Source organism: Sycon ciliatum, chromosome 4 (genome assembly GCF_964019385.1).
Source record: "Sycon ciliatum chromosome 4, ocSycCili1.1, whole genome shotgun sequence".
In the NCBI taxonomy this organism is placed as follows: Eukaryota; Metazoa; Porifera; class Calcarea; order Leucosolenida; family Sycettidae; genus Sycon; species Sycon ciliatum.
This window is the reverse complement of record NC_088646.1, coordinates 31,028,757-31,046,860: the sequence shown is the minus strand read 5'-3', so window position 1 is coordinate 31,046,860 and position 18,104 is coordinate 31,028,757. Positions and strand designations below refer to the sequence as shown.

Below are 18,104 nucleotides of genomic sequence, written 5' to 3'. Positions count from 1 at the left end.
AGGACCATGTAGATCTACGTAGCTACCAGGACTGGTTGTATGTTCCCGGGGATCCCATGGAGTAGGTGTTGCTAGGGAAGCATCTCATCAGATTTTTTCCGGTTTCTGTCAAGTAACTACTTTTTTGAGTACCAGTCATCGCGTCGTGGCTCTTGCGCGACCATCGCACGCACATCGGTCGTCATCGATCATCACAGTCCACTTTCGTTTTGATTCATTCGTCAAAATGACCTGTAGAGTGGACCTAAACATGCAAACCGAAAAGAAGGCCTTCTAACTACTTGACTTGAAGCACAGTTGATATCCGAAATCCTCCACGCTAATAGAGCTGTCGGGAATTCCGACTCTGCCAAATACCGGTAGTGTGACAACAGACCTTTGTAGGCAGCTCTACACGGACGTGTACGGTATAGTGCGCAAGAACACTGCACCGATCATGGCTTATCGGTTGCTGCTGCGGAGGTCGACATTGGTGCTCCTGTGTGTGATCTACATTGTTCTGGGACTCCATAGCAGCACGGCGGAATCCCAGCAGCAAGAACACTCCGAAGGGCGGAGAGCCGTTGAGGTCGAGCACGCTGCGGACGAGGAAGACGACACCGATGGAGAAACCACACAGGCAGAAGTTAGCGTCGAATGTGAGTTAGTAGAGAGATCTTGGCATGGCCCGTATTCGTGACGTCTCCATTATGATAATCAATAGTGTGGTGGGTGCGCATCATGCCTTCATGACAAAGGGTAGATCTACACTGTCCGTGATTCGAAACATACAGTCATGCCCAATGTTATTACTTCCCAGTATTTTTATACGCTAAGCTTAGCAGGGAGATTACCGTTGAACTGACAGTCAGTGACAAGTACACACAGTGAAAGTTCGTCAGGAAGAACACTGATACTGATAAGACAAATGGTGAACTAGTATTCGTAACTCCATTGGATAAATCACTGTGTATTCACTGGGTATACCATTCGGATAAGAAGAACTCCCGTGATTGCGAACAAAATTATATCATCGGTCCCTTGGTGTTCGTCCTAAAGAGGTTTGACTGTAATAGTAATTATTACCCCTTCTTTTCTGTGCTTGTGTGTTGTAGTCAATGCAAGCAGCTATGTGACGTACAGTGTACCACTTGGCACCATTGACAGCAATCAGCTGATTGTCCTGGACAATGTCTTCAGCCAGGAAGAGGTGAGCCTGATGGAGGCCTGGCTGACCTCCAAGATGACATCCTGGATGTTCCACGGACTGGATGCATCGGAGTATGGTACGCAATGATCTCTGCATGGCATTGGGTTCTTTCCCAATGCTAGTAACAGTAGCTGTTAGTGATTATCACTGGGAGCGCAGGCGGCATGTACATGTACATGTAGTAGTAGAAGGATAACCGAGAGAGGGTGTTAGTGACGGTAACTCTATCAGAGGAGAAACCGTGCCACAGCAGAGAACCCCTTTCCAGGTCATCTCCATATCGGATATCCATACCACGTACATGTAGTGTAGTGCATCCGAGTCAGTGCTCAGCAACAGCAGCGCTATACAGCAGTGCTATACAGCAGTGCTATTGTATTAGAGGGCACTTAAGCATGATCCACGTCTTGTTCCACTTTAGATGCTGTAGTCACGGTACATGGTGCATAGCGGCACGTCTACAAGCAGTCGCCAGCTACCAATGCGCAGGCAACTTTGTAGTCATGGTAATGGTTACACTGCACAGTAATTTCTTCTGGAGATGCCGGGTGGGGTTAACCCCCTCTGTCCTGACACTCGTAAACCTTAGTTGCTTGGCTATTGCACGTAGTTATACTTGGTAGATTCCGAGCTGCTGTTCACTGGAGTCCATGCACATAGACAAATCTAGTGCACACCTACTCGTATGATACCTGTGTTTAGTACGAGAGCCGGACTTTCCTGTTTGTTATCTGAAGAGTGCGCTTGGCATGAACCTCTTACAGCACAATCTTATTCCGCTATCCATGTACAACCTTGGTTTGTTGCAGAGCCTCAGCCGTATTCACTGAAGAACAGGGCACCGTGGACGGCAATGCTGTCATCTGAAGGCTTCTCCAAGTCTGCACAGTGGCACAAGGTGAAGGCGGCGGCCAGCGGTTTGTTTACGCATGGCAGCGGCGGTGGCGACGGCGGTGCAGTCGCGGATTGGCAACTGGCCAGTATTGTCGGCTATGTCCTAAGGCATGGTGACCAGGTGTTGCCCGACAACGGTCAGCAAAATGAAGTAAGTGGCTGGCTGCATATACACAGAATACACTGTATGTAGATGGACCCTTGCCACACCCTCAGGGTAGAGCTACAGGGAGCGAGGGGAAACAGCTTAGTCAGTTCAAAAAGAGCGAAAAGAGGTTAGTCGTGTTGTCATTCTATGTGTGTGCCGTAGCATGGTCACCTGGGCCTGGGAACCATGATGCATCCAGAAGTACTTTTGCTTTGCTGGGATCTTGACTTCCGCTGTATACATGCACATATAGTACGGCTGTCTGAGTATGTATGATCACATGCCATGGTGCCATCTAATCAGGAGTAGCAGTCAGGCCGGTGACCATGGTAACGGAGTGCACCTACAAGAATGCGGCCTGTATGTGATACATGTTTGTTCTGCTGTGTTTAGACCTCCCTGGTTGCCCACATCTACCTTGCAAGGTGGATGCCAGTCTACGGCGGTGAAACTCTGCTGCTTTCCCCCGCGGAGCAGTCCCCGCGGTCCTCTGGGTGCATTCAGCCAGGTCTGGGACGCTTTGCGCTGTTTCCGGCCAGCGCTACAAGAATCATGCACCCTCCTAGCATCAACTGCCCGTCCGTCCTGGTGTATCTTGAGGTGAGAACTGGGGATTCATTTCACATTACATTGCTTGGATCCTGAGTCAACCCGCCGAGAACTTGCATCCATGGATGCACATAATGTATGGGTAGGGAAAAGCCAATGTGCCAGCATGAACATGTCAAATACATGCATAGAATCGGGCCAAATCTTTGCTTGGACTGTCCGGAAACTTCAGCAATGAATGCATCAGCTCTGTGTCTGTTATACTGGATACTTGTGTTCATACTGGATTGTTCTCTTATGTGCGCATGCAGCTGCGTCTTACCAGGTCCAGTACAGAATACGATAATCTGCAGTCTTTTGAAAAGTCCTTCACGGCGGAGGTGTCTGCTCGCAACGGTGGCCAATACGAAGCACACTTGTTTAATGATGCGCTGGCGAAGCGAGAGAATCAGACTTATGGGGAGAAGCCCGAAGATCACCTTGTTAAAAGGTAGGCAGTGTTATCACAATGCGTATCGATAACATTAGCAGCATGTACAATTGTACACTCACCGGGAGATTGGATATAACGACACTCCTTCGGGTGAGAACACTATATTCGATCTGTCACTAAGCCCGATCTTCACAAAGGACTTACTAAACGACTTGGGCAACAGAATTGTGTCGCTAAACTCAATCTGTCGTTATATGCAAGGTCGTTATATGCAAGGTCGTTATATGCAAGGTCGTTATATGCAAGGTCGTTATATGCAAGGTCGTTATATGCAAGGTCGTTATATCCGATCTCCAGTGTACAACAGTTACATGCACGGTGTTGGTCAGTGACCAATGCCAACGACTGTTGCCACCGTACTGGACCCGTGCTACATGTGCCACCAATAACTATGTACATGATGATGTATGTATGAAACTTCACTCCTCAACTCCAACAACGGTCTCTTTACTGCCAATCACTGAATCAATTCAGTATTCAAGCAAATTTTCGGGCCTGGCCCATCATCAGGTTGAATACATCATCAGAATATTAACCCTGATGCTGGGCGAGGCCTGACAATTTGGTGGAATATTATGTAAATTGTATATTGATTTGATTTGCAGTAAAGCGCTTTTCTCAAGGTTTGGAGACTCCACTGTAGCCAATACTTGAATCCATACATCCTGTACACACACCTTGTACACACTCTCTCTAACGGTCTCTAGGCTACACTGCAATTGATATACATTAGATCAAATTTTTCGGGCAAGGCCCATCATCAGGAATAAGTCTACTGTAGACAAAACAGGGCTTTATATATGTGACAAGTACTAGTGGCCAAAGGTGTGATGGTCTAGCGTAAAATGTTGCAATACCACAGGAAGCGAGATTATTATTCTGTGTGATATGTATGAAGCCCTGTTTTGTCTACAGTAGACTTATTCCTGATGATGGGCCTTGCCCGAAAATTTGATCTAATGTATATCAATTGCAGTGTAGCCTAGAGACCGTTAGAGAGAGTGTGTACAAGGTGTGTGTACAGGATGTATGGATTGCAGTAAAGCGACCCGGTTATTGGAGTTGGGGAGTGAGTTTTCATACATGTGTAAGTGGCTGCATTGGAGTTTGCGGACAATAAGAAAAATCATTATGTGCAATAAGCCGAGTGATGTCCTCTGATCCAGCTGTTCATTCTGCTATCTCTCAGGTCTGTCTTCCGTATGGCCATTGATCTTTCTTAGCTATAGGGCTCGCAATGGCAAACGACTTGCTGTGTTTGATGGCTTCATGGACAACACTAGCTTGTCGAACCTGCGGGATCACATTGTCCACCGGTCATCGTATCAATTTGACAAGTCAATGAGTGGTACTGACAACGTCAAATGGATAGCAGGTAAGCCGGATGTGCTGCATCAGTGTTTCGACGGGGGGAGGAGGGGGGGGGGGGGGGGGGGGGCATTTTAGTGCCCGCCATACCTCCAGTACTCATACTGTCTTCCCCTGGGGAAAAAATCCAATTGATGACTCGGGTCTAACACGCACCCAGTGCCAAGCCTTGATGACGATGACTCTATATCAGTGCATTTAAAAAATCCCCAATACTCGATGAGTTGTGATGCATCAGTTGTTTTCTGCCAATGTGTTTCACATAGGCTTTGAGGCCTGGGCATTCACGAAGAGTGAACTGTACGTCCAGCTACAGAAGATTGTGGATTATTTCACGGGTGTCGGTAGCTACTATCCACATGATGTCTCCTGCAACTTGATTCGCACCACGGATACTACCACCGTTCACGAGGACTGTGAGCCGGACGAAAACGATGTCACACTGCTCGTTTATCTGAACCCAAACTGGACAAGGAACATGTTTGGTGAGACGCTATTCCTTGTGGATGCCCCAGGACAAAGCCTGGAGTCTGTGGCGGCCATTCGACCGCGCTACGGCCGTGTGGCAATATTCGACGGTACGTTCAAGCACTCGGCCCGTCCGCCGTCGTCGAGCTTCCATGGTGAGTGGTATGACTGCTACATATACCTGTAGTTAACTGGGTTCTTAACACCGAGCTACAGCAGCCGTGTTGCCTTGGGCACTGTGCAAGTCAAATGCACATGCAACATGTTGAATTCCTCTGGTTCCCTGATATGGGTACTAATGAAGACTGTAGCTTTTTAACCATAGAATGAGGAAGACAATGTGTGTACCAGGACCGGAATGTATGCTGCTGTTATCAAGCGTGCGCAATGCTAAACAAGAGGATCAGGCCTTCTTACGGTAGCGTTTCGATGATTGGCGACAATTGTACTGTCAAGTGATGTTATGCAGAGACTGAAAAGGGCAAGTGTACGCTAACACCCATGCCAGCACAGGTTTACAATCACTGTGTACCGCCATGGGTTGTGGAGATTGAGAAGCCATCAGTCTTTGAGGAGGCAGATCTCATAGCTCGGCTTTCCAGATTGATTCTACATATCCTGGACTTGCGTGTATTGCCACAACAGACCCCTTATCCCCCCCCCCCCCCCCCATGTAGGACGGTTTTCTACTGTTCTACTTCCAGGAGTTTCCAGGACAACCTGGTACAATTGGCAAGCTTTTTCCTGACAGGTGAACATATACATGAACGTGGCTGCTTGAAATACTTGTACAGTGAAAGCATTTCAAAGTAGGATGTGTGCTAGCTCATCAACAGAACGTTCCTGTGAAAATGTGCTTTTTCACGTGTCCACTGTGCAGGTGCCCGATACACGTTTGCCGTCAAGTACTCGGCTTCCAAGGAACTTGCCGCGAAGAAAGACCCTACCGGGGACGCGGGCGATGATGACCAAGATGAGGACGACGGTGACTCGGATAGCATGATTGATCTACCGGAGCTAGAGGACCTAATGGAAGAGATTCTGGCTGAAATGGGTGCTCTTCCGAATGGAAAGATGAAAGACAAAGCACGAAAACTTGTCAGGAAAATAAACCAGGCAATCAAAGATGGACGGCCATTGGCTAGGTCGGAAGTAATGGACGTTATGGATAGCTTATACGCTGCTATGCAAGAATTGCGCTTGTGAGACTAGAAGCCCAACTTGAGAGCTTACTGCCGTGGAGGCTTCTCCCACGGCTTGGATTGACTTGAATCTTGCTTTATCATAGTCTTCACCAATTTGCATGGACATCGGTAAGGATACAAACTCTTCAGAATGCCTCGGCAGCATGCATGTCGAATGACACGAGGCGATAGGGTCAGAATCCATTCCATCACATGCAGTCACTCTATGAGAATGGCATGCATGTGAACTATTGTTGAGCATGACCGTCCAAAACAGTTACGCATCCAGTACAATGCTTTGCAACAAGGTGACGCGCTGCCTATCTGAGTTTCACAGAACAGTGCATAGAGGTGATCGACTGGCTGGCGCCAAGCAATTCTTCCTCTTACTAAGTCTTAGGTCCGACAATCAGCAGCTAGTGCCACTGTCTGGCCTGGGCGACGGCTACGTCTTGACACTTGTGTGATGTCAAGCGGAAAGGAGAACAACAGTATTTATTAAATTTAGTTATTGATTTACTCACCAGCACCAATATGATATGCCCCTGGACTATGCTGGGTATCAGCGGACTACCTGTGAATAACTTCAGAAAGGAGGCGGAGATTTACTCTCATTTACGCTCATCCTATTTCAATGGTTAAGGTCTAATGAACAGTACATATTTGATGTGATCTGTAGGCTGTTTTTTCCCAGATAGCATGGCTACCATGCATGTTTAAAACAAACCCCGCGGGGCAGGTGACAAACGATAAGCGTAGCAATGGACCAAGCGCATGCTCCAAACTTGCCAAGAAAGCATTGAAGTGGTGCAGCTGACTGTTATGCAGTGAGAGGAGTGGGAATGAAAGCATGCAATGTCTCTTTCCACAGCTCGTGTGTGTGTAATACTGATAAGTGATACTGATAGTACGCGATATAGCCTCATAATACACATTAGTATTACAGCGGTTCAGGTAATGCCAATGGTGTCCATCAGGGAGTTGTGAGAATCAATGCACAGTTTGGATCTGCTGGCAGTGCTGCAGGAAGTGCCTCTGATTCTACACTGCATTCCTGTGTCCATTCGGACACCGTCTGGCCAGTGCACTGGCACTGATTCACAGTGACACCAAGTAAGAGTAAAATGTTGGGGACCCATGCTACCAGCTGTTGCCCTGTAGCCTGAGTCAGTGAGTGTAGGCTGTACTGTGTTGGTTCGCAGAGGTGTGAAGCGCAGAATCGCGGCATGCATGACTTGACCAAGTAACGTTAGTTAGTTGAGGGTCGGTCAACCTCGGCTCGAAGTCGAAGAGTCCGCTGCTCTGTGTTGACTCCACACACAGTTCAATGCACTTTTATTATGCAGGGAGTCGAGAGCTGAGCATGTTGTGGGTTACGCAACGACAGCGTTCAAACTGAACCAAATCCGAAATCATACCTTCAAGGCTTCATGAGTGACATGTCGACAGCTGCGCTAGCGCTAGCGCTAGGTCATACTCATACTACAGGGCTAGATAATGGGGGGGGGGGGGGGGGGGGCAAGCCGAGAGTCGAAAATAATTTTTTGAAGAGGAGAAGCTTGTAGTTGTACAGTAGTTGTACTCAGCAGATCACATTCAGCTAAATGAGTGAAAAAGGTGTAGCCCGTAGATATACCGTGCAGTGTGCATGTTGTGCGAGTAAGCGCTCTAGTTCTGTGGTCTTTCTGGTTGGACGACGCTCGACTCGAGGAACCCCCAACCGTCGCTACCGGCTCGCTATGGAATTCCTCAGGATAGCGTGGGGCAGTTTGGCACTCCTAATTCTTCTAACGTGCGCTCCGCACATGCCTAGTGCGATAGGAGCCAGGAGAGAAGAGTACGATGAGCCCGAGGAGCCAGATTATGGGGAGGAGGACGAAGAAGAGCAGGACAGAGATGACCAGTATGGGGATGAAGAAAATGGTGGCGAGGAAGAAGGGGAAGATATGCTGGTGCTACCTCCAGTTCCAGCCGACTCATGCTTTAGGAAGGATAACACTAGTAAGGAGTGTTTCTCTGAATATTTCATGTTGCTTTGCTCAGACTGTCCAACTGATTTGGCCGCCCCAAATCTGGACACCCTTCAAAGCCGTTCTGTATTTCTCTTGTTTTTATATCGGCGACTTCTCGACAGCCATTGATTTCGGCGTCTCTTCCTGGTGACCGATTACGGAAATGCCGAAAGTCGCAGGCACCTTTCGCTGCATGCACAATGGCCACAGAAATTGTATTTGCATGCTGTTGAGGCACCAAAACATCGATTTTCGGCGAATTCAGTGTGAAATTTGCATATTCGGCGAAAAGATCGGTAAGTAATTATCAAAACTACTGTTTTGGCCGAATTTTTCGACCGGCTGATTTGGGAAAAGCCTATTGCACATGCATGCAACGATATCATGAGACCTTGTGCCATCACGAAACCCGATTGCATGGTACGTGCGTTTGTGTGCTGCACCACATAACAAAGTGGCATACCTTGACCGGGTCACTTGGCTGAGGGAAACCAAAACGACCCAACTGGGAAAGGTTTGCAAGATTCACGCCGTCTTGGTTGACATTCACATACATGCATTCTGCATACCGGTATACTCAAACCGATCGGCTGATCCTGAACCAAAGTCCACAATCAAAGTGGATTATTTAGAAGGTAGCGATTGGTCGAATGTTTGTTTCCGGTTTCGGTGTGGGGTGATTTCAGGGTTGACATAAATTCAGAAAGAAAATACCACATCAACATTGACCCGGGTGCCAAGGAAACCCTAGCTGCACCCCTGCACAATGCAGGTCTACTGGCATTAATATGATTATGTGCCAGACTGTTGCACTTGACAACACACAATGGTCTACTCTTCAGGGCCTAAATGTACATGTCCAGGGTGCATGGCTTATTGTATGGGGAATGACTATTGTACATGCAGGTGGGAATTTTTAGTCAAACCATGCACTCTACGGTGCGAGTGTGATTCATTTTGAAACAGGGCAGCAGACACTTGAAGAAGGGCACAGCGTCACATGATGTTGCTTTAGACTACAGCCCTGCTTGGTGTTATCATCGGTCGATCCATCTTTCTTGTTATGCTGCGCATGTTTCAACGGTCTTGTCTACCTGCCATTCTACCTGTCTGTATTTGTAACGTTACAGCACTGAAGGACATTACTCCCTACATCAAATACACCGCTCCACTGCCTCACGACGGACGTCTCGTCGTCCTTGATCGTGTGTTCACGCGTGAGAACGTCGACAATCTGCGCAACCTACTGCAGTACAAGGACACGAACTGGGTGTTCACAGGTTTTGACCCAGAAGAGAATGGTAAGCAAGATTGACGGGACTGGTCAAGTGTCATCCATACCCACTGCATGCTGTATTGCACGGTGGCAATGCACTTCATGACCCCCCCCCCCCCCCCTGAGCTATGCTATACAACGGGTGACAGTGACAATACATTTCCTGATGGACTAGTGGAGGTACCATATGGCCCAACTTCTGCGAAAACCAGGCTTAGGGTGAAAATCATTTTTTTGAGAAAAATGATGTTTTGTAAAACGGTTGTGTCGCGTGGGCGCTCGAGTGCAGTGAAGTGGAACCAAAGAGAATCTCGCTTGTTTGAAGAAGTAGCAGTCATGGCAGGAAGGGTTTCAGCAGTCAGGGAAGTCAAAGGGCTTCCGGTAGAATATTCCCTGCTACTCCTCTAGTCACAACGAAGAGTTTTTGAGCTGATCGAACGGATTCCATCTCCTTCACTCAGGGATGGCGAAATTTCTGCGCTAGCTGCTGCTTGCGGAAAATGGTGAAGAAATCGTCTCCAGTTAGAGTCGTGATGGCGATAGCGAGGAGAACCTGGACGGCATCGACCCAGCCAATCGAAGTATGGAGATACTAGCTGTTTCTGGGCCTCACGCAAAGGGAACACGCGCAGCAGAGCTCATACGTTTGCAGCAAGTTCACGAGGAAAAAGGCTAGAAGAGCAATGTGAAAACTGTTTTGAATTGAAGGCCTTGGCGATGAAGTGCTACTGAATGCCAGGCGAATGAGCGAGCAGATTGAGAGGCCTCCACTCGAGACTTTCCTCGCTGGACAGCTAGCTGCAAGGGATTGTACGGCGTGCCGAGATTTCACTTGCTGGTCAGCACCAAGCAGACACTGCAGCACGCCAGCACACTATCACTATGCGCATACTACGAACAGTGGAACAGTTTGAAAGGCTGTGTTCTTGCTTGTTTTTGAATAGTTGTACTAGATTCACCCTTCAAAAGGTGCCATCTCAACCGGAGTCGGGTTTCCTTGTGGTGTGTAGCGCCAGAGCATGCAAGTACATGTATGCAGCCCCAGAATGTGCTGAGTGAGGAGCAAACAAAATTCATGCAGAACTGTGCGTGGCCACTACAGCCTGCAGCACCAAGGGGCCACAACAAGCCTGCCCCCCACATGCCTACCTTGTCATGTCACCTAAACAAAAATCATCCATGTCTCTTCCTTCACTCTGGTGGATCTCTCTTCATTTCTTTCCTATGATAACAATTTTGTGTTTTTTTTTGGATTTTTTAACACAATACCCTGGTGTGTTTGAGATACTTTTAATACCACTATGAGTCGACCCACACCTGTAATATTTTGTCTCCTGACCTCCCATGCCCAGTAGAAGCTGAAAATGGGAAAAAGTCATTTTGTGAAATTTCACCCTAAGCCTGGTTTTCGCAGATTCTGGGCCATATGGTCCGGAGTATGAACTAAAACCCCACTTTTAACCCTCAAAGTTCACCCAGAAAGGGGGGGGGGGGTTCGGCTTACACTCCAGTGCAGCTTGTACTCCGAAAAATGCGGTAGCTTTCATGTACCTCCGTCCACTTTGTGTGCTTGCATACACGATTATCATGTGTGTTCTTGTGCTGCTGTAGTTGAGTCTCGCTTGCGGCCGGAAAGCAATGCACCATGGAAGGCCGTGCTCCCAGCCGTTGAGTTTACCAATACGGACCTATGGCAGTCGATACAGCGGATGGTGAGCCTTGCCTTCCCCAGTGACGGAGAGCTCCTTCTCGCTGATGTTGTCCTGCACGTCTTAAGATGGGGAGATCAGCTCAAGCCGGATCTGGGTGACATCAATGACGTACGTATCAGCATTGTGCATGGCCTTTGGAACAATATCTCCCTGGCATTAGTAGTGATAGTGGAGCCACAGTTCTGATTTTGGGTAGCCACTGAGCATTGGACAACATGGCATTCCCGCACCTTTTGTTTCTTTTCTTTTTTAGGTCTCTGAGGAACTCCCGGCTAAACTGTATGATGAAAACCAATAAATTGATACCTGTGCTTCGAAGTACATGTTTAAGCCATGCGGTTGCTTCTCTAATAACAGATTCTCAACCAGCTGCTGAGGCGGCATGTCTTCAGTAGTGCTGCTGTAAAATCGCCTACATAGAGACATAGACACATAGAGAATGCATGAAATAGATGTACCCGGTGCTGCATGATTTATCATTTCTCTTTCGAGTTGAACGCCCAAAGCTTGTTTCTTCTCTAAACAAGAGATTTCCGTGATAGGAACTGTTTACCTCTGCAGAATCTTCTAAGTACGACTACACTGCAATCATGATAACACATGCACAGTACTACACTGCAATCATGATAACACATGCACAGTACTACACTGCAATCATGATAACACATGCACAGTACTACACTGCAATCATGATAACACATGCACAGTACTACACTGCAATCATGATAACACATGCACAGTACTACACTGCAATCATGATAACACATGCACAGTACTACACTGCAATCATGATAACACATGCACAGTACTACACTGCAATCATGATAACACATGCACAGTACTACACTGCAATCATGATAACACATGCACAGTACTACACTGCAATCATGATAACACATGCACAGTACTACAGTTTCCACTTGAATGGTAGTGCTTGTCTGCTTCGGTATCCAAACGCGAAGCTAGCTAGCACATCGAGGCGAGGTACTTATCGGGCACGCTCAGCTAAAGTATGATTGTTTTCCTTGTTGACATTCTTCCAGAAATCGCTCATTGCACAGATCTACGTTGACGACTGGAAGCGCAACTACTACGGCGAAACGCTGCTGTTCAATGACAGTGCCACAGTGGCGGCAAGCGTTCACCCACGCATTGGTCGCATGGCCATCTTCACGGCATCAGCACGACGACTACTTCACCCGCCTGCTATCGACTACACATCAGCACAGCATATTATTGAGGTTAGCTTGAAAATCTTCTCCAGAAGAAGTCTCTACGCAATGGCATACTTGTGGCCTGGAAATTTAGTAATTTGAATAACTGTAGCCATGTACATGTACAATTGCAATTACATTTTCTGATCACCCCTCGAATTTCGGAGAGAGATTCTTGCAATTCACTGCGCAATGCAAAAGGAAAGAAGAAAGTGCTCTAACTCTGTTCCCTCATTTATTTTAGATTGATTCAGCCAGTCCCTCGTGCTATGCTAGGCTGTTAGTGTATTAAAGCTAGCCGATAATGTAACAGTTGCCTCCTCCTCATAAACCTCCTCTTGGACCTCCTCCTCCTTCTTAGTCACCACCCTTTCCTCTTCTGCCTCAGGCCTCCTCCTCCTTCTTAGTCACCACCCTTTCCTCCTCCTCCTCCTCTCTAACTCTCTTTGTGTGTCTTTCTCTCTTACTCACCCACCCTTACAAACACACCACTCCTGCAGTTGAGGATGGGAAGACCGGATGAAGAAGGTTTTGACACGAACTTCCATAAGAACCAGGGATTTGTCCAAGGAGTTGAGGATCGAAAATTTCACGGAGAGGAGAAGCTGTTTACCAAAACTCTCAAAATGCGCGAGGACAGTCAAGCAAACAAGGATGTGGAGGAGCACCATGTAAAAACGTAAGTACCCAATTATTTCACACACCTGCGCACACACGATGCTCTGTTCTCCACTAAAGTCTGAATTGTAATATCCGGGTGTTCATTTTAAATGTCTGATTGTGTGTAGAATGTCAGCTACTAGTAACCAGTCTGGCTCATATAATGACTGGCATCCAGTGACAGGTAGAAGTGCTTGCTTGGTAGCACCAGAACGTAGCCCCTGCTTGGTACGGTTGCCGGTGTAGGTGCACGGGTGTTTGGAACTTTGGAGGTCCTGGGCATGTTGGCATATGTTTGAACACTCTGCCTCCTTGTGTGAGCAGCTCAGTGGTGCAAAGGGTCAACTCCTTGTGCCGTGCTGTCGGCAGTGTTTGTCCTATGTGAGTTCCAGCATTCATCCATACAGTGTCTTAGCTTTCCTCTGTAGGACAGGATATGAGGCGCATGAAGTGCAACTGTGTTATGCGGTAACTTCGGCCGTGCTCACTATTCCGAGTGACGAATGTTTGTACTCTACTGTGAATTGTGAATGTTTGTACTCTACTGTGTTTGTACCGGTCTACTGTGAATTGTCTTGGTTATACAGCTACACTGCCAGTAGTGGTAATCGAGTAATGGTACTTGATGGTTACCTTGACGAAGAAGATGTCACGAAGCTTCGCTTGTTCATGCTACACCGTGCACTATACCGCTATGATGAAAAGAACCTTATGTGGACTCTTCGTAAGTTACCAACACTGTCATGGTAGCAGTCATGGTGTTGCAAACCGGCGAGAAGACCGGGAGATGTTGTGTCCCCGGTGTGTTTGTGAATGTGTTGTGTATCTCCGCTGCAAACGTTTTTGTGTGAGTATGTGCAAGGTGCCCTGTGCAGTGGCATGTGATCTGTATCCACCCTACCATCCATGTACACTTATTGAATAGAACCAGTACAGGCAGGATTAGCTGTCTAAGCTATACATGTACTAGTAGGATACTGCGAGGGCCAAGGCTACACATCATGAATGCTTCTCAAACGAGCACACAAACACAGCTTTGTCATGAAACCGGAGCATGATTGTCAAACACATGTTGATCATCATTTCAAATGCACTTACAAGTACATGTTTCATATGCCATGTGAAGCTTGTGTTTAACATACCAGCACGAAGGATAACATTTCCCTTGGGGCTTCTAAGATTTGTATTTGTCTTCCTTGCTTTCCTTTCCTATAGCCATGAGCATTGCCTTGTTCCGTCAAAGTCGGCTGTTTGATGAACTTCAGCCGGTGGTCAGCCATTTTACTGGCGCTGTCACCTACCACCCATACTCGCTATCCTGTAGCCTAACGAGATTAGCCGATCAAACCAGTATGCTGCAGGCTGAGCATTTGCCAGAACATGGCGTCTCTCTGAGCATATTCCTCAACCCTGGCTGGACGAAAGACATGTTTGGTGAAACGGTGTTTTTCGAGTCTCGACAGGGCAAGGGCAATGATGTGGAGGCTGTGGCCGCTGTTCGCCCCCGGTTCGGACGCATTGCAGTATTCCAGACGGCGTTCAACAGATCGTGTCGCCCATCATCGCCGACATTCCAAGGTAGGGATTGCTAATGCTTCACTGCCATATATCACTTCGTGCATGCGCTGCTGCATGCTCTGTCATCAGGCATGTCTGCATAGAGGTATTGTGAAGGTCTGCATTATGAAGTACTGTAATTTCACAAATTTTCGGTGTACTTGAAGTACTTTTATTTTCGGTACTTTCGGTGTGTCTGTGTCATACCTAAAATTTCAATACACCGAACAAACACCAACACACAATGTGTGTCATAATCCAATAGGGAACTGCTTCTCTGTACCGAACATTTCTGTTCACCTGTTGCCCTCATACCGAAAATATTGAGCAGTGAAAATTTCTGAAATTAGAGTACATGGTTGCACTGCAGCACTGCTCAATGATATCCAAGCGAGTGGGTCAACCTAGTGTGTGGGTCAACCTAGCGAGTGGGTCAACCTAGTGTGTGGCACTGTATAACTTCAGCTCAAGACCTGCATGCACTGCATGCTGCAGGATGCAAACTTCTTCATGACATCAGAGATTCGCTGAGCAGGACTCTAGTATATCTACTCTATCCAATTGACTATCTGTGCAGTGTAGTCCGAGCAGAGGTTGTGTGTCTAGGTCTGGGTATGAAGATGACGCGAGGCTACAGGAAGGCAATGTTGCTTATATGTGTATAGAGTTGGCTAGTAAAAGCTGTACTCATGGACAGAGACGACAGAGAAATATTGCAAGGTACGGATGCGCTGGCACTTCTGAAGTGCTCGCATACCCGCACCTTGGTGTATTTCTCATTTGTGCAAGGAATATCATGGCTGTACGCGAGGCGGATACCGTCGGTGATGTTTAGTCGGGGCAATTTCCTCACCCTACCAGTGGTGATAGATAGACAACGAATTAGCCGAGGCGACGTCCATGCATCTCCGGAGTCCGAAGGACCTGGAGACACTGCAATCGGTGGCTCGGAACAGGCAGACAAAACAATATACTTGCACAGGTCACATTGTATAGTGCAGGCCACCTAGTGCTTTCAACAATAATAATTGTACTTTCAGATCATGGGAACTTGGTGTACCCCACACCCGTCATTGTTGAGCATTCAATAATGGCGTGGCTTCCCCAAACAATTTTTTATTTATTTTATTTTTGTTACCCTCTCCCATGCCGCGGATAGGTCAATACTACTACCAATGTATTCATGGATCAACCATATTCTGTTTGTTCTCATGTTGGTGGTGTGTGACTCCAGGCGCTCAGTACATCTTGACCGTGAACTATGCTGCTTCACGGTCTCATGCCTTCGACATTGAAGCCAGTGTGGTCGGCAGTGAGGCCTGGTATGACAAGATGATTACTCCGTCCAATCTGAAAGCTCTGGTCAAAGAAATGCACTTACATCTGAGCACCGTTGAGAACGACATGGGAAAGCGGGAGATTGTGAAGAACCTAAAAGAGTTTGCTAAACGAGTTCAGTCTGGAGACAAGATAACTGGATCAGACGTGAAGAAGATGCAGGACGAGATTGACGAGAAGGTCGCACAGGCTAACGCCTTCCGTGGACTGTAAGAAACACAGACTGGCAAATGTTCTGTACGCAAACACACCGACACAGAGCTCATGATAGGCTGCATGCAGTCTCGAGTCCGAGGCTGCTGTTTTTACAACCTCCATACGGGTGTAATGCTTCAGCAGTATAGCCAACGGTTCTCAGCAGATAATCAGATGAGTTCGTTTTCTTTCCAAACGCGTTGGTACAGTGTCATTGCCTGCCTACACTGTACTCCTTCATTGCTGGTTCCTGTGCATTGTCTACAGATATACTATTACTAACAATTGCTTCTGCCTTATATGTACACTGCAAGCCAGTATTAGTATTTGACCCAGAAAAACTATAGCATATCGTACCGGACCACCCAGCCACCATTGTCAACAACTGATTTCCTGCGTTATAATTGCGGTGTCAAGATTCGTGTCATAGATGTATTAGCTACTAGTGTAAGGCCCAAACTGTCCGCTAGAAGAAAGCTATCTATTGAACATTGCATACCCATTTCAAAGCAGTGGTTACTTACGCTCTCGTCATCAAATAATTTTAAATATTTATAAATTCTACTTCAAACAAAGAAGAAGAAGTACATTTTTCTTAAATTAATGAAGTCCGATGAGAACAATGATAAGAACTTCAAGGCCAAAATAGCATGGGGGAATCTCTGGTCACAGCTAACCTGTTCAAAGGTACAGAAATGATATAATAATAACTCAGTGTAAACTGACTACAGATCTTCATACGACATCAGGTTTGTATGCTGTGGCCGGCGCCGGTCCATTTTGTCAAAGTCCACGCAGTAAGGAATCTTGATGAGCTTGATGTAGTCGATTTCCAGCTGGAACGGCCCGGTGACGTCGTCAGCCAGTAGGAACCCGATCGACTTGATAAACTGATGCTCCAGGAGAAGCTGGCTCTGTAGATAACCGCCGCGTGCCGTGCGGATGAATTTAGAGAACGGCATCTGTAGGCACAGTTGGTCAGCATGCACAATGGTGACAATACTGTACATGTATGCAGCATGGAAACAGGCATCGCCCAATATATGGCAATGCATCGCCCAATATATGGCAGCCATGACCCTCAGTGAGCGCAACACATGAGCACTCCAATGCCATCACTCCATGTGCTCACACTTTGAATTACTTCAACACACTCCCAAATACCACCTACTAAAACAGTCCATGCATAGTGAAAACCAAACTCTTCTGAAGCTACTTCTGAGTAGTGTTAGAATTTGAAACTTCCACGTTCAGTCTACTCCGATAAGTAGCGCACTCGGTCTTGGAGACGAAAATGTGTAACTTATTGTGAGTGCGGGACTTTGAAAGTACGGAACACTTTGCGAGAAGATAATCGTGGTATGTGAGATTATCATGCCCTGGGGCCTCAAGTCGGTCAACTTACGCGGAATATCTCGTACTCCGGTCCGCCACGCGTGTTCAGCATGAACTGGAACATGACCTCCTTCTCCGTCCTACGGAAGTGCTCCTCCTGGCAGTTGAACTTGTACCGGCGGCCATCCCCGCGCAGCCGAACCTCAAAGCCATCATAGTTACCTTGCCCGATAATCTTTTCAGACTGCATTATCTCCAACAAGGCGTTTTGCTGTAGGCAGCAGAGACAATAATTATACAAAAAAAGGAATGGGCCATGCTTCTAGTCAGGCATCACCAGTTTCCAATAGCCTTCACCTGTTCACTGCTCAAAGCAGTACAGTCCATGAATTTATCAAGGCTCCCGCAATACAGGAACCTGCACCAAAACCTGACCAGCCGATGCGACTATGTGATCACGGATAGAAGCGCTGGCCATGCACTGCTGGAGAAGATATAACGATTATCACAGC

General features: G+C 47.2%; 3 protein-coding genes across 3 annotated transcripts in view; 2 read left to right on the top strand and 1 right to left on the bottom strand.

Moving 5' to 3' along the window:
- Positions 1 to 306: 306 nt before the first annotated feature.
- On the top strand, positions 307 to 7,026 carry LOC135815602 (uncharacterized). Its single transcript, XM_065328918.1, has 8 exons — positions 307 to 638; positions 1,095 to 1,265; positions 1,999 to 2,234; positions 2,625 to 2,831; positions 3,092 to 3,270; positions 4,497 to 4,648; positions 4,908 to 5,264; positions 5,990 to 7,026. Exons 1-8 carry the CDS (start codon positions 437 to 439, stop codon positions 6,313 to 6,315), a joined length of 1,830 nt encoding a protein of 609 aa, XP_065184990.1. The 5' UTR covers positions 307 to 436; the 3' UTR covers positions 6,316 to 7,026.
- Positions 7,027 to 7,963: 937 nt separating this feature from the next.
- LOC135815599 (uncharacterized) lies at positions 7,964 to 16,861 on the top strand. The gene is made up of 8 exons (XM_065328915.1): positions 7,964 to 8,294; positions 9,436 to 9,606; positions 11,193 to 11,401; positions 12,337 to 12,534; positions 13,008 to 13,186; positions 13,755 to 13,891; positions 14,383 to 14,745; positions 15,959 to 16,861. The coding sequence occupies exons 1-8, from the start codon at positions 8,033 to 8,035 to the stop codon at positions 16,273 to 16,275; spliced, it is 1,836 nt and encodes a 611-aa protein (XP_065184987.1). The 5' UTR covers positions 7,964 to 8,032; the 3' UTR covers positions 16,276 to 16,861.
- The window catches only part of LOC135815600 (complex I intermediate-associated protein 30, mitochondrial-like), a 2,314-nt gene continuing 995 nt past the window's right edge, over positions 16,786 to 18,104 (bottom strand). Inside the window, exons 2-3 of the mRNA XM_065328916.1 lie at positions 17,663 to 17,863; positions 16,786 to 17,219 (exon numbers count right to left, since the gene is read on the bottom strand). Coding sequence (XP_065184988.1) covers positions 16,983 to 17,219; positions 17,663 to 17,863 — 438 coding nt within the window. The 3' untranslated portion in view covers positions 16,786 to 16,982. The remainder of the gene's footprint in view (positions 17,220 to 17,662; positions 17,864 to 18,104) is intronic.

Bases quoted from the DNA above. Each gene is read 5' to 3' on its own strand.
- LOC135815599 (XM_065328915.1), top strand. From the start codon at position 8,033: ATGGAATTCCTCAGGATAGCGTGGGGCAGTTTGGCACTCCTAATTCTT. The intron at 9,607-11,192 runs GTAAGCAAGATT...GTGCTGCTGTAG, and splicing joins TTTTGACCCAGAAGAGAATG to TTGAGTCTCGCTTGCGGCCG. The intron at 13,892-14,382 runs GTAAGTTACCAA...CCTTTCCTATAG, and splicing joins GAACCTTATGTGGACTCTTC to CCATGAGCATTGCCTTGTTC.
- LOC135815602 (XM_065328918.1), top strand. From the start codon at position 437: ATGGCTTATCGGTTGCTGCTGCGGAGGTCGACATTGGTGCTCCTGTGT. The intron at 1,266-1,998 runs GTACGCAATGAT...GGTTTGTTGCAG, and splicing joins ACTGGATGCATCGGAGTATG to AGCCTCAGCCGTATTCACTG. The intron at 3,271-4,496 runs GTAGGCAGTGTT...GATCTTTCTTAG, and splicing joins GAAGATCACCTTGTTAAAAG to CTATAGGGCTCGCAATGGCA.